The sequence below is a fragment of the Anabrus simplex genome, chromosome 1 (assembly GCF_040414725.1).
Source record: "Anabrus simplex isolate iqAnaSimp1 chromosome 1, ASM4041472v1, whole genome shotgun sequence".
In the NCBI taxonomy this organism is placed as follows: domain Eukaryota; kingdom Metazoa; phylum Arthropoda; class Insecta; order Orthoptera; family Tettigoniidae; genus Anabrus; species Anabrus simplex.
This window is the reverse complement of record NC_090265.1, coordinates 786,634,618-786,650,388: the sequence shown is the minus strand read 5'-3', so window position 1 is coordinate 786,650,388 and position 15,771 is coordinate 786,634,618. Positions and strand designations below refer to the sequence as shown.

The 15,771-nt window shown below is 40.7% G+C and overlaps 1 protein-coding gene across 2 annotated transcripts in view; it reads right to left on the bottom strand.

Moving 5' to 3' along the window:
* Nucleotides 1-15,771, bottom strand: part of LOC136857522 (aminopeptidase N) — a 518,903-nt gene that overhangs the window by 86,792 nt on the left and 416,340 nt on the right. For both annotated transcript variants that reach the window (XM_067136248.2, XM_068225222.1), the window contains exon 4: nt 10,292-10,596. In XM_067136248.2, coding sequence (XP_066992349.2) covers nt 10,292-10,596 — 305 coding nt within the window. The remainder of the gene's footprint in view (nt 1-10,291; nt 10,597-15,771) is intronic.

Below are 15,771 nucleotides of genomic sequence, written 5' to 3'. Positions count from 1 at the left end.
ATCGAGGCCTTATGTTCCACCTAAGAATTAAAGGAAGTAAGTCAAGAATCTTACAATGAGATATTATTTACAAAAGCTTACAAAATACTTAAATAGTATTCTGCTAGATATACATGTATATCTAATTTCTTACTGTTCGTTCATTCTATTGATAGTTAGCTAATCACTCATTCATTCAATCAATCATTCCTGTGCTTTCATACTTCCTTTTACTCTACACCCTCCCCCCCCCCCCCCCCTACACACACACACATTTCCATTAAATTACATTTTCTTCTTCTTGTTTCCGAATTTGGCCACCTATGGACCGCATTGAACTTAAGGCTTTCTCCTCTTCTTCTTCTTCTTCTTCTTCTTCTTCTTCTTCTTCTTCTTCTTCTTCTCCTCCTCCTCCTCCTCCTCCCAGAACCTCTTCATACTTTCACTTCTGATCTTCCTTTTCTTTCTCAGATATGACCAGTTTGGGTCTACATTTTGGTGGTTTCTCCTGGAATGTTTTGATGCTGTCCACTCGACTTCTAAATTCTTTTCTGTTGTGAACCATATCCACTGTAAGTACACTTTCTATTGCATCTCTTTTTACCTCTTCCACCCACTTCGTCGAAGCTTTTAGTCCAGTGATGTACTTGAATATTTTCTTAGTTAGGCGTTTCTCATCCATTCTTTCTAGATGCCCATAGAATTTTAGCCTTCGCTTTCACATGGTGACAGTGATTATTTTGGTGTATTTATAGAGGTAATCATTTTTTCTATTCCTCCACTCCCCATCAGCATTTTTCTGTGGTCCTAAAATTTTTCTTAAGATTCTCCTCTTCTTTTTTTTGAGATCTTGAAGATCACCCTTTTTATTCATTGTCAGGCTCTCTGAAGCGTAGAGACCCTCTGGCTTTACCACTGAGCTGTAGTGTATAAGTTTCCTTCATTTTATAAATTTGAAATTTTGGAGGAGGCAAGTTCTTGATATCTTCTGAGAGTGAGTTCCATGGCTTTTCAGAACACCAATAGAAACACTTCTGAAAGGCAGAGGTACAAGCAAAAGGCAGACAAAGGGCAACTCCTTCACCTCTCTGAGCCAAGTGATAAGACATTGGAAGGGATCAATTTCTATAGAGGCAGAGAGGGATTGCCAGAGAAAGATCAGGTCACTTGTCTCTATGGAAGGTAACTTTATTAGATAGGAGGGTGAGTGACAGTGCGGTGCTGTACTCTCTGCAGCCTGCCCATGTTCTCCGCTGTTGTGGGATGCCAAACAGATAGACCCTACCATGCAAAGATAAGCTGACCTTATTGCTCGTGGACTGAAGCCTCTTATAGGCCGGGCGCACATTGGGACGCAGGCGAAGCAGCTAAAGCAGCGCAGCGCAGAGCAGATTTTTGTAATCCACACAAATCATTGCACCATCGCAAGTTGACAGACAGGGCAGGACAGAGCAGAGCAGGCCGATTCTGCACCTACTTCCGCCTACCACGCGCAGTCTTCGAGACACAGTTTCCTGCGCACGTGTCACGCAGTTAGTTGAGGAATGGAGGAGAAAATTACCATAGCCGTTCGGTCTTACCATGTTTTGTACTATGTGGACTACAATGCAGTTTTTAATTTTAATTTCTGTTATGTAAGTTCGGGAAATAAGGAACTACAGTCTAGGATATAAAGAACTTTATTCACGCTGGGTACAATGGTAGTTTGGTGGAAGGCCTAAAATGTAATTCTCAAATATCTATGTAACAATCCGTGACCCAAGTTCTCGTAACATTGGGTATTTCACTTATAGATCTAATGTTGATTATGGAGATCATCATCGCCGACTCTGCGGCCGTCATCTACCATCACATTTATGTGAAGAAATAAGGAAAGAAAATAATTTACCATATCTTGTCAAATGAAAACGTGTTCACAATAGATTGTCAATGTTGATTTATTTTAGTAGACTGTGTCTTGTGGCAACTAGCAGTACATTTGTAAATAAATGCTTTCTTCCTGTCTCTCTCTCTGATCCTATTAATGAATACTACGAAACAAATAATAAAGAGAATGCAATTTCCGATCATTTATGTCTTCTACTGTTCTATCGTTCCTGAGTCTTACCCGGACGCCCTGGGTTCGATTACCGACTAGGTCAGGGATTCTTAGCTGGATCTGAGGGCTTGTTTGAGCTCCACCCAGCCTACGTGATTAGAATTGAGGAGCTATCTGATGGTGAGACAGCGGCCTCGGTCTAGAAAGCCGAGAATAACGGCCGAGAGGATTCGTCGTGCTGACTACACGACCTCTCGTAATCTGCAGGCCTTCACACTGAGCAGCGGTCGCTTGGTAGGCCAAGGCCCTTCAGGGCTGTAGTACCACCGAAGGGGGGGGGGGTGGTTATACTGTTTTATCGTACCAGCTATGATAACGGAGATAGATATTAATGAATTTACCAAGGAAGTTGGCCGTACGGTTAGGGTCACCTTGCTATGAGCTTGCATTCGAGAGATAGTGGGTTCGAAGAACACTGTCGGCAGCCCTGAAGAGGGTTTTCCGTGGTTTCCCATTTTCACACCAGGCAAAATGAATTTAGACTTTTGTTGCTTTGTCCATACGAACGCCGAACATCGTAGCATGGAAATATTATTCAGTCTTGTAAACTGGAGGTTTTTATTGGGATTGTCTTAAAATGTACAACCGCGTGGTCACCTTGTTACAATTTGTTTTACGTCGCACCGACACAGATAGGTCTTACGGCGACGATGGGTAAGAAAGGCCCAGGAATGGGAAGGAACTATCCTTGGCCTTAATTAAGGTGCAGCCCTAGCATTTGCCTGGTGTGAAAATGCGAAACCACGGAAAAATATCTTCAAGGCTGGGGTTCCAACCCACTATCTCCCGGATGCGAGCTCACAGCTGCGCGCCCCTAACCGCACTGCCAACTGGCCTGGTCGCGTGGTCATCAGCACAAGGTAAATGAGAAAAAATCATGAATGCTTGAGGAATAAGAAAAGAAGCCCCTTTACGCTGCATGCCCCAATATCACAGAGTCTGAAGAAAACATGTTTATTCCTTCTGCCATCGCCCTCTAGTATATACTAGAGGACGATGCTTCTGCAAACCGACGAGACCCTGCGTGGCAATGTGCGTTCACATGCACTTCGCAGTTTCGTCAGCCGCGCGCTGTCCTGCTCTGCGACCAACTGCTTCTCAATGTGCGCCAGGCCATAAAGTCCTATATAGCAACGTCACAATTTTTTATTAGCTTACCTCTTCAGCCTTCTTTAATAATTCGTTATGCCCGACTAAGGAGTGCATTTGAACTTATTAGCCCTTTTCTTTGTTTTCTTCTCTTCCCAACATCTCTTCATCCTCTCACTATGTTCTGTTTTATGTTGTTCAGTCCATCCTGTATTTAGTCCAGTGGGCTTTACAGAAAATTTGTGTTTGTGAATTAACGTTCTGAATTTTTTTCTATCTTGAAAGGTTTCTTCATTAATGCCCATTTCATCTAGCTCTTCACTGATTTCTTTTAGTCAATTATTGTGATTTTTTCATTGACAAGGCTAAATTTAATATTTTCTTTGTGAGCCTGTTATTATCCATTCTATGTAAGTGACCATAAAATTGTAATCACCGTTTCTGGATGTTATCAGTAATATTTTCTGTAACTTGATAGATTTCATGTGATTTCTTTTTCATCCAAATTTCACTTTTACATTTTGGTCCTAAGATTTTTCTGAGGATTTCCCTTTCTTGTTTTTTGATCGTCTTTATTCGAGATTTGCCACCAATTGTAACAGTTTCAGATACATAAAGTGCTTTTATTTCAAGTACTGTGTTATGTCATAATTTTGCTCTTTGAAGTTTTTCAGTTCTTTGTTAGCTTGCTGATTTAACCCTGTTGGTTCAATAATTTCACCTAGATACTTAAATTTGTCTACTCACGCAATATTTCCATATTTGGTGATTAATGGTTGACTGCTGAAACCTGATGTAGTCTCCTCCATATACTTTGTCTTTTGATAAGAAATTTGGAGTCCTGTTTTGGCTGCTATTTCATGGAGTTTCTCTACAGGTTCTTCACACTGTATATTCTACACTGACTGACAGTGACAATGCAACACCAAGGAGGAGTGGTTCGTAAGGGATGAAAGTTGGGGAAAACACAGAGACGGCATGGATGAATAATTGATGTTTATTTCAAACCGATATGCAGGTTACACAATGCGCACGGCATCGACTCAGTAGGATGTAGGACCACCGCGAGCGGCGATGCACGCAGAAACACGTCGAGGTACAGAGTCAATAAGAGTGCGGATGGTGTCCTGAGGGATGGTTCTCCATTCTCTGTCAACCATTTGCCACAGTTGGTCGTCCGTACGAGGCTGGGGCAGAGTTTGCAAACGGCGTCCAATGAGATCCCACACGTGTTCGATTGGTGAGAGATCCGGAGAGTACGCTGGCCATGGAAGCATCTGTACACCTCGTAGAGCCTGTTGGGAGATGCGAGCAGTGTGTGGGCGGGCATTATCCTGCTGAAACAGAGCATTGGGCAGCCCCTGACGGTACGGGAGTGCCACCGGCCGCAGCACATGCTGCACGTAGCGGTGGGCATTTAACGTGCCTTGAATACGCACTAGAGGTGACGTGGAATCATACGCAATAGCGCCCCAAACCATGATGCTGCGTTGTCTAGCGGAAGGGCGCTCCACAGTTACTGCCGGATTTGACCTTTCTCCACGCCGATGCCACACTCGTCTGCGGTGACTATCACTGACAGAACAGAAGCGTGACTCATCGGAGAACACGACGTTCCGCCATTCCCTCATCCAAGTCGCTCTAGCCCGGCACCATGCCAGGCGTGCACGTCTATGCTGTGGAGTCAATGGTAGTCATCTGAGCGGACGCCGGGAGTGCAGGCCTCCTTCAACCAATCGACGGGAAATTGTTCTGGTCGATATTGGAACCGCCAGGGTGTCTTGCACATGCTGAAGAATGGCGGTTGACGTGGCGTGCGGGGCTGCCACCGCTTGGCGGCTGATGCGCCGATCCTCGCGTGCTGACGTCACTCGGGCTGCGCCTGGACCCCTCGCACGTGCCATATGTCCCTGCGCCAACCATCTTCGCCACAGGCGCTGCACCGTGGACACATCCCTATGGGTATCGGCTGCGATTTGACGAAGCGACCAACCTGCCCTTGTCAGCCCGATCACCATACCCCTCGTAAAGTCGTCTGTCTGCTGGAAATGCCTCCGTTGACGGCGGCCTGGCATTCTTAGCTATACACGTGTCCTGTGGCACACGACAACGCGTTCTACAATGACTGCCGGCTGAGAAATCACGGTACGAAGTGGGCCATTCGCCAACGCCGTGTCCCATTTATCGTTCGCTACGTGCGCAGCACAGCGGCGCATTTCACATCATGAGCATACCTCAGTGACGTCAGTCTACCCTGCAATTGGCATAAAGTTCTGACCACTCCTGCTTGGTGTTGCATTTGCTCTGTCAGTCAGTGTATATATTCCACTTTAAATTGTCACTAATAATTATGCCAAGTAGTTTGAAACTTGTGCACTGCAGAATTATGCGTTTCCCTAGTTTAAAACTTTTTTTTGCTAGTGGCTTTACGTCTTATTGAAACAGATAGGTCTTATGGCAACATGGGATAGAAAAGGCCTAGGAGTTGGAAGGAAGCTGCCATGGCCTTAATTAAGGTACAGACCCAGCATTTGCCTGGTATGAAAATGGGAAACCACAGAAAACCATTTTCAGGGCTGCCGACAGTGGGATTCAAACCTACTATCTCCCGGATGCAAGCTCACAGCTATGCGCCCGTAACCACATGGCCAACTCTCCTTATATATAACCATTCTAGATGAGATTTCTGAACCTACTCATTCTCATATATTTACATTTATATCCAGGCTATTTACACTGCACCACATCGACTGATTCTCTATATCAGATTGTAGACCAAGGGCGATTCCTTATTTCTTATACACATGTGCAGTACAGTGTCGTTGGGATATCGGGGCATTGAAGATGAAACCCAACTTCAAAGATCAAGAACACAGACAGTGAAGAGGAGAGGCCCAGTCACAGAACCTTGTATTACTCCAGATGTTACTGGAACAGCTGGTGACTGAGCGCCTCTGTACACCACCTTCAGGGTCTGAACCTCCAGGAAGGATCTCTTCCATGTCAAAAAATTTCCTCTTATGCTGAGGTACTATAGTTTCAACAGAAGGGACTGATATGACACCTGGTTGAAGGCTTTGGACCAATCTAGCTCGATACAGTTAATTTGTATCACATTTCAAGTTAAACTGCCAGCCATCAATGACCTTTGTCAATAACACTGTGCAGGAATGCCCCTCACAGTTAACTGTATTCATAGCTTCAGTAAAATCAGCAGCAAGTTTGGATGTTGCAGTAAAACACTCCAAAATATCAGAGGTGGTTAAAATTTCTTGGCAGCTAGGTAGAATTACAGCGTCCTCCTGATCACTACCTCTGCCTCAAAGAATAACAACTGTTGATCTTCTATAGTGTTCTTTCCTTATATTTAACATGCATATTATTGAAATGAGTTTGTAAGGAGATTGTTGACTCTGTGACTTTCATGACTGATGAAGTAATATTGCACCAAGAAATATCAATGTTAATCTGCTTGCACATAGCTCAACATCCAAATAAACTATGGTTTGGGAATGGTTTACTTTCAACTATGCACATTTTTGCTGAAAAAAAACCCACAATAAATAGCATCAGTGGTTCAGGTTAATAGTTAAGTGAGATATAATGATGCAAGGAGCTAAGAAAGGGTTCTTAGTTTGTGGTAAATGAAATTCATGTTAAATGAGGAGACCTTCCATAAGAAATAATACATTTCCTTCGGGGACCAAAATGTTGTTCATGTTAACCAAGTGTTCGTTCTTATGTAAGCGACTTCATGTTAATGAGGTTATACTGTATTATGGTACTATTGCCATTCCTAAAACAACATGCAATGGAGAGAGAACATTACTCCTATATATGGGACTGTTCTTTGAAATGCAGAACGTCGAGCAAATAGAGATAATATTATTTTTAATCATAATGGGTTTTTTCTGTATTGTCTTATATCTAATAACAAGATAGAAAAATCACTGGTAACGATCTATATTCACCTTATCAATACTAGTAACAAGCTGTTCAATCTATATTTTAATAATTTACCAGTGATTTTTCAGTTTTGTTACTGAACTAGAGATAAGTCTGTACCAAATTTTCTTAATAATACCAACATACCATGTTTTTAGTTTCTGTACTCTATGCTTTCAGATCTTGCCATTATCTATCTATCTATCTATCTATCTATACAATAAAATAGTCTTCATGTCGTTTTTTAACAATAACCTGATACTTGGACAGGTCAAAAAATAGCATAGGTCAGGTTCAATTTAATTTTTGTCAGTTTGTCTGTTACAGCATTAATCCATGATACTCTGAGCAGGCATTGGTAGCACAACATGTTAAAGGATCAAAGTTTTTTGGTGGTATTGTCTATAAGGGTCAGAATGTAAGACAGAGAATACAGAACACCAAAGTAAATAGAGAGAGAGATTAATATTAAACTCCCTGTTACAGAAGAATTTGCTAAACCTCTTGAATGCTGTCGTTGCCTATTCAATCCGGGACCTAATTTGAACAGCATTGTTGCAGCTGTGATCAAGTATGCAGCCGAGATACTTGAAGTGTTAGACTTGCTCCAACGATGTGCCAACTCATGTCAAGTTAACGTGTTGAATGACATATTAGCTTATGACACGTACTTCGATCTTTCTAATGTGTTTAAAAGCAGACCTAATGGAGCACTGTGCTCGACCACACATGAAGTTGCTGTGTGTCTATTTTTGATTCCCGGCAGGGTCGGGAATATTTAACCATAATTGGTTAAATTCGCTGACATGGGGGCTGGGTGTATGTGTCGTCCATCATCATTTCATCCTCATCACGACGCGCAGGTCGCCTACGGGAGTCAAATTAAAAGAGTTGCATCTGGTGAGCCGAACATGTCCTCGGATACTCCTGGCACTAAAAGCCATACACCATTTCATTTCATTTCAACAAAAGAAAATGAATATCTTATCATCAAATATAATAGTCATCAGATAGTGAAAAAATCGCTGTATTGGGAACACTGGGTGTTGTCTACATTGTACTTCCCATATGCTATACTCTAGCAGTTGAAATATAAAGCTGTTTTGACTTGTGGTTGTTACATGCTTCACTCTGGTGGATGAAATTGAAGCATTGTGTCATGCAGCCACTGGCAATCCCTCATCCTTTAAAAAATAATACAAACCAAAGCCAAACAACTGTTTGTAAAATGTCTAATGTTTGGAAGCGGTGCCCGTGAGATCTGGCTCACACTCGGAGAAGCGCCGCCAGAATGCATGTCAGTTTACGCGCTCATTCAAATGAAGGCAGAATAAGGTATGCATCAATTTTCTTGAAATTTAAGGTAAACTGCTTTTGATAGAAAAAAAATGTCATTCTTTTATTACTTTGGCGGTCCCTAGAGAAGGGCTAAGGGTGGCTTTAGCCCCCTCTCTTCTAAAAGCCAAACGTTTGATTAAAATTTCAAAATTTTCAGGTTCAGGGTTTATCTCATTATTGACAATGTTTTTGTCTCTGTTTCTGCGAAAAGTATGTCTGGCCTTCAAAAAATATTATTAGTAAACCTGATATCAGTGAGTCAAAAAAGGCCAATTAAAAAAGCATTTTGACCTACTCATTGGGTAGAAAGACATTATAGCTTCATTATACTTCAGAAATTAATATTACATGTAAGGCTTCTTGAACAAATAAAGTAAGATCCAGAAAGTGGGGTGTTAAGTAAACCTGTTGCCTTAGGCGTGGCTTTGAGAAGAAGTGAATTTATCATTGGTTTGGAAACAGCTGCATTGTCTTACATTGGCACCGTAATAGGAAAGTTGAATATAATGTTACAAATATTTGCCACCCTGCCCATCATAACAGCCTCTACAGAGAGAAGTTCTCGACCCTACGTAAGGTAAAAACCTACAAGTACAATGGCAGAGAACCAGCTTAATGGCCTTGTCAAAACCATGAAGGCTGAATATTTCTAAGTGGTCAAATGTTGAATGATATGAACTGCTAATATGTAATATGTAGTATTTTAAACATTATTTAATGGAATTCTATGGTGAAATATCTATATATATGAAACAAGAGTTTTGTCTGTACATTCCTCAAAATTTAAAAATAATGGTATTTCTGTATTGGTTGAGTCCACAGTAGCAAGGAAATGCACTTTTTAATTTTGCATGTACACGCATCACGAGAAAACGGCTGAAGAGAATTTAATGGAAATCAGTATGTAAAGTTGGGAAATAAGTCGCTACAATATAGGCCGTTCATGTTGAGTGAAATGGTAGTTTAGGGGAAGGTCTAAAATTTAATTCTCAAATATTTATGTTATTAGTGGTCCTACCGGTTGATACTACGTAACTAAAGTTATGTAGTAGTAAAATTGATGTCGTATACATTTTTAGCATATCAGCTATGATAACAGAGATATTCATTAACATGGATTTTTGTTGTCAAGACGATATCAGCACTGAGTACGAGAAAGTGGGTAAACGGAATTTAATGAAAATCGGTATGTAAAGTTGAGGAATAATCCTTAAAAGGTTCATCGTTCTTTTAATCATTACCATAGATACTTAGTAAAACTTTTTGTTTACTTTCGGATACCATTCTTTTTAGTGACTCGTCACTTTTGTTACATGAAATGGCTTTTTAACTCTCTTCTTAACTCTCACCCTTTTTACCAAGTCCACCCAGTCATCAGGCAGAAAAATGTAAGAAACAGCACAATTCTTTCTTTCTATCACACCAAAGTCCCAGTAACCAGGGAGGTAGGTATGGCCAGAAAAATACTTCTGCTCTATTATGTCAAACTTCCTGCACTGCACTAGATATGACCAATAACCCAGAAGAAAAAGCAAAATCTTTCTCTTAGAGCCCATTTCTGCAATTAATTATTCATGATTTCAAAATAGCATAAACTTCAAACTCCTCTCCTTAGTCAAATAAGCCTCTCTTATGGTAGCCCATTTCATAGAAGATAGTTCACACCTTCTTCCATAGATGGCATAACATAACTCAATTTCTGTTAAAATGATGGTTAGCCCATTTTTGCGAGCACCCACTCAATTGTTCAATGTCGATACCTCTTGCATATCAAGGTATCAAATGTATCGAGAAACCATCTCTAGCTCAGAATGGTTCTTAGATATGTAGAGAAAAACTTACCTCGTTTGGTTGTTCTGTGTGTAGGAACTGCGATAGAAACCCTGAAGTACATCATTAAGGCTGCCTGTGTAGTTCATGTTAATTCGGTACTGCCGACCGGGTACCAACGTGATGGCCAGGTGAAGGATGTAGAATTGCCGGACCGTGTCATTGCTCTGACGGACCACAGGGACCAGCTCAGAGCCCAGCTCAGAGCCACCGGGTGATAGGAGCTCCACTCGTACTGTGTCCTCATGAACCCTGACGTCATTTACATGAAGAGTGATGTTGGTACTGGGTTCCGTCACATTCACCACGATAGATACCTGTATAAGAACAAAAACAACAACAACATGATCATCAGTGAACAATAGCAATCTATATTCAATTCAAGGTGACATCTCTAGAACTTTAATGAAAGTTACATTTTGTCTGTATACACACATCAAAGAAAGTGTGTACAGGGTCTCTCATATAAACAAAGACTGTTGAAGTGGCGTTTTTACTCTCTGATCCATAAACTGCAGTACGGGAGGTGCGCGCATAGTTCTTGACCTTGCAAGCAGCCTGCACATGTTTGACCTGGTAAGCATTTGTCGCCAGTCTGAATCTCAGCTGTTAACATGGCGAGACACTTATCATTGCAACACTGTATTTTGTATGTAAAAGTTCTGGTTTCATCTTAATGGTCATGTGAACAGTCATAACTCTTGCTACTGGTGTGCAGAAAATCCTCATGGTGTTCATGAAGTCCCTCATTATGATAGGGAAGATTGGTGTTTGGTGTGCTGTTAGTGCAAGACTAATAATTGGGCCTATTTTTCTTGGGACAGCGGTAAATGCAGAGAGGTACCAACATGACATTTTGATGCCGTTCTTCCATCAGTTAATGGAAGAAGAAAAATCATGTGGGTGGCTTCAACAAGAAGCTTATACAGCAGAAAATTCCCTTCTTGCAATCTCGGAAGTGTTTGCAGACAGAGTGATAGGTACTGGTCTGCTTCCCCTTTGTTCTCCAGCTTACAGTCAAAGTGATTTTTTTGGGTTAGCTTGTCAATAAACTGGAAGATGCATTACTTTTGAAGTACCACTTTAACACTGCACAGAATGCTTTAGAAATTTTGCTTGCTGAGTGATTCATAACTTTTTTTTTGTGTTGTAACGGTTCAAATCCCGTTACAAGATGATATCTGTATTATTATTATTATTATTATTATTATTATTATTATTATTATTATTATTATTATTCCCATACTATTATTATTTTATATGTGAGATTACTATTATTGTATTATAATTAATATTCAATTCAATTCTTCAATGCTTGTCGCTTGCGTGATTGTAGTTGAACGTATGCATATATACGTGTGTAGCTTAACACTAAATACATGTACAGTAAGAATTGCTATATATCAGATGTTAGATGTGACATTGCTGCATTGTGCAATACTGCTGGCGTTACTGCTAAGTCATTGCTACGTCATTGTGTGCATTTAGCGCTGAGCTCACTTCGTGGGAGTTACCTAGGGTGCCGCCGGGTGATTTTGCCATAGGGTGTAATATTTGTCGCGAGGTGCGAGTAGATCATAGTTATTTCTGGAGATTACGTAGGTGCGTCAACCAACGTCTATAAAAGGTGGCTGCATATTGTAGCATCAGTCATTATTCAATTGGAAGCAGAGGCCACAGCTGGTCGGAGAGTGAACGAGATGGAGCCATTAGTCATTGAGAGAATGAGGCCGAAGTTGGTCGGTCACTAGTTGAAGATACGGACGCAAAGGCTTACCATGGAGTCATAGAAGGATACACTTGCAATGAAGTCATACCATACAGACTTACCAAGAAGTCATATGATATGGAGAAGAAACAGTCACATGGATACCTCACCAAATTAGGCATGACATCTACAGTAAACACCAGATCTAAGGAATACATCGTAATTACACTCAAAGTGTTGAAGGTACAGTCAAGTGAACCAGTGAGGGATAAATTTTGTGTATAATTGTTAAATGTCCGGTCAAGAAGAATTCAAATTATGCCTAGTTTCTTTCAGTTGCAATGTCATAATTTCACATTCTCATCTGTTTTATCACAACAAGACTTACTATTTCTTTCTACACAATTTAAAGAATATATTTTGTTCTAAGAAATGAATTCATCATATTATTTCAATAACAGAATTAGATAACCTCAAATTTAATGGGGAAACCAAACGCCAATCTCCGTTTCCCAGAATTTATATGGTATGTTGTCAAAAGTAAGCTTATTACCCCACACCCTAGAGATAGTCAAGATTCTCATTCTATTATTGCTGCACTGAGTGGTAGCTCGCACCCTTCAAATAACGTATGTGTAAGTAAGCAGGTAAGAACCAAGTGTGAGTACAAGGTCCAACAATTGTGTATTTTATTTAATGAATATTAATTTTCATATTTTTCAATTTAAATGCAGTTTTATATGTTTCAAAAGTTAGTTAGCGAGTTAGGAAAGTCTCAGTGTGTACTATGAAAATAATTATTTTACTTGACTAAAGAACTTTTGCGATACATTTAAAGACTATAGAGTCTTTTTTTTTTTTTTTTGCTAGGGGCTTTACGTCGCACCGACACAGATAGGTCTTATGGCGACGATGGGATAGGAAAGGCCTAGGAGTTGGAAGGAAGCGGCCGTGGCCTTAATTAAGGTACAGCCCCAGCATTTGCCTGGTGTGAAAATGGGAAACCACGGAAAACCATCTTCAGGGCTGCCGATAGTGGGATTCGAACCTACTATCTCCCGGATGCAAGCTCACAGCCGCGCGCCTCTACGTGCACGGCCAACTCGCCCGGTACTATAGAGTCTACCGGTTCAATTTGTGTATGGATTGACAAGTGAACCAACTGGCTGAACTCCATAGCAGGAGGAGCAATATGAGATGCACTACTTGGCAATGTACCTTCATCACAACACAGTAGCTAGTAATGATTGAGGTATGTAATAACATTCTTGCACAGCCAGTTCCTGTAACAAATGGTGTGAAAATGTTGATGTTCGGTCGTGGTCTTGGCAGACTGATGTGTAACGTCTCGCAAAATGTGCTCGTAGATCATTCTGGGTACCTGTCCATTGTTAGCCGCTTCCAGGACTGGAGCAACTCTCCATCTCATGTCTCGACAGTTCGTTGTACTGCTTGCTTCCCAATAGCCCACACATTCTCTGCTGACTTATTTGGTGTTTACTTGACAAAATGAAATTAAACTTAACCATGGGCTGCAGAACAGAGGGAACGTTGAAATTGGCATTCGGGCAGCCTTGATTGCAACAAATGAAAAATGTGTACACATGGTAGCCGAGGCTACATATTTTATTATTATTATTACTGTATTATTATTATTATTATTGATTATAATTTCTGGTTCGTTTTGGCCTACTAGGGGCCACAGGGCTTGTCTTAACTCTTAGCTAGGGTCTTCTGTTTTCTTCTTGGCACAGTAGATTTTCATTTTCTGGCTGTGTGCCTGCTTCCTTCCACCCATCCACTTTGATCTAGTGGTCCCTGTATTTTTGCTTGTGAGGGACAGTGGGAAGACTCCCTGTAGGATGGCCTCTCAGTACTGAGATCTGTTCTCTGTGGTCTCTAATGGGATCTGTTGTTCCTCTAGGTCTGATTTTACTGAGGTGATACCCTTGGTCTTGGAAGCCTTTCCCCTACTTGTCAGTGTGAGGATTCTATTGGTGAGCCTGCAGAGTTTCAGGCTGGTCATGTGCCCACATAAGGTTAGTCACCTTTTCCTCATACATGTGACTATATCTTCCTGATGTTCATAGAGTTCGTTGTTGTGTTTGATACTGCAAGTGCCATCCTTCCTTCTTATGGCTCCCAGTATCCTCCCAAGATCTTCCTCTCTTTCAGTTTAATTTTTATTATGATGGTAGAAATTCAGTAACTGCTGCCTAAATTTTATAACATTATATAATGGACTTGAAATAGTACAAATCTTACGTGAAATACCTTGTAGAGGAGAGATATGTTCACAGTGACAGCCAGGGACCTGCTGCCAGCCCACAGAAGTACATTTACTTTTATAACCTATCACATGCCATTCTCCATTGCTCAAGCATGCAGTAGCATTTCTATTGGCTGAGATACAATCTGATATGACGTCATACGCACCAATCAAGTCAAATGCATTCTGTTACCAACCTGCGCATAATAAAATCACTAAATGCTATCTGTAATAAAACAAAGTACAATACAGAACAACAATAATTTCCCCTTTGCTTGACGACACTCTAATTATTTTGTTACTAGACGGCATGATAAATTAATTCTGCTTTTCACCACTTTCAACATAGAATGCGCTGATATTACTCTACGGAATGTTAGAGGCCTCACTGACTCCCCCACTGACTACCACAATCTAATGGTTCTGTCACTAGCCGGACCTAACCAATCCAGACCAGTGGTTCTGTCACTAGCCAGACCAAACCAATCCAGACCAATGGTTATGTCACTGGCTGGCATGATAAATTAATTCAGTTTTCCATCACTGTCCAATATAGAATGCTTTGCTATCATCAGTAATTTATTGGAACAAAATATTTACAGGAACTCACCTTATTAATTCAGCAATTTCCAAATGGACTCGTACTGGGTGTCAAAATCAGCGGCCTCATGTTTCCGACAAGTTGTTTCATCACTTGAACGTCTCCCCTTTCGTAGCCATGACTTGACATATGGTTGTGGGTCAAATATATGCACAGGAGGTCCGACGCTGCTTATGAAAATAAGTCCGCTTGATCTTGCAACCAGCAGCCGATTTCTCTTTTGGTGTGGATCTCATTCATGGTACTGAAAACTCATTCAGCTTCTGCTGAAGAGATGGGAATGGTCAGTACAGTCTTGATTAAATGCATAAGCTCCACTGGAATTTCCTTGGTCTAGACGTACTTTCTAAAAGCTTTAATGTACCTCCTCTTGTCTGACATGTAAAAAAAATCACAAAAGTTCCCAACACTCTCATCACCATAGCAGATATCCAAAGTAAAAGTGGAGGGCCAATTATTTTTGTAATAGTACCTTTGAATCATTGATAACTTTTGTCATTCTCTCATGTCTCTGCTGACTAGAGCTGGAACGAAGATGAGATGATGTGAACACATTTTCCATAAGGCTACTATTTAAATTGCTCACAAGAATTCTGAAAAACTGCTTTTTGTCAATTTTTACAACTTTCAAAAATCATGTAATCCTATGCTTTTAAACTTTTTGTTTTCTGCTGCTTTAAGAACTGTTCTGTAGTATTCTCCAGAAGCTGAGTTACACATCGATTCAAACACTTTTATAGTGTGCTTGATTGCATTTTGAGCCTCTGTCAGACTTGTCTCTCATTTCTGCGACTCTAATGACAAATCAGCTAACTCAATAAGAGCATCATACATAATTGCAATATTTTCTAGAAATTCTACACATGTTAACATATTTTCTAGACCTTGGAATATTGCTCTTTCTTTGGAGTCTC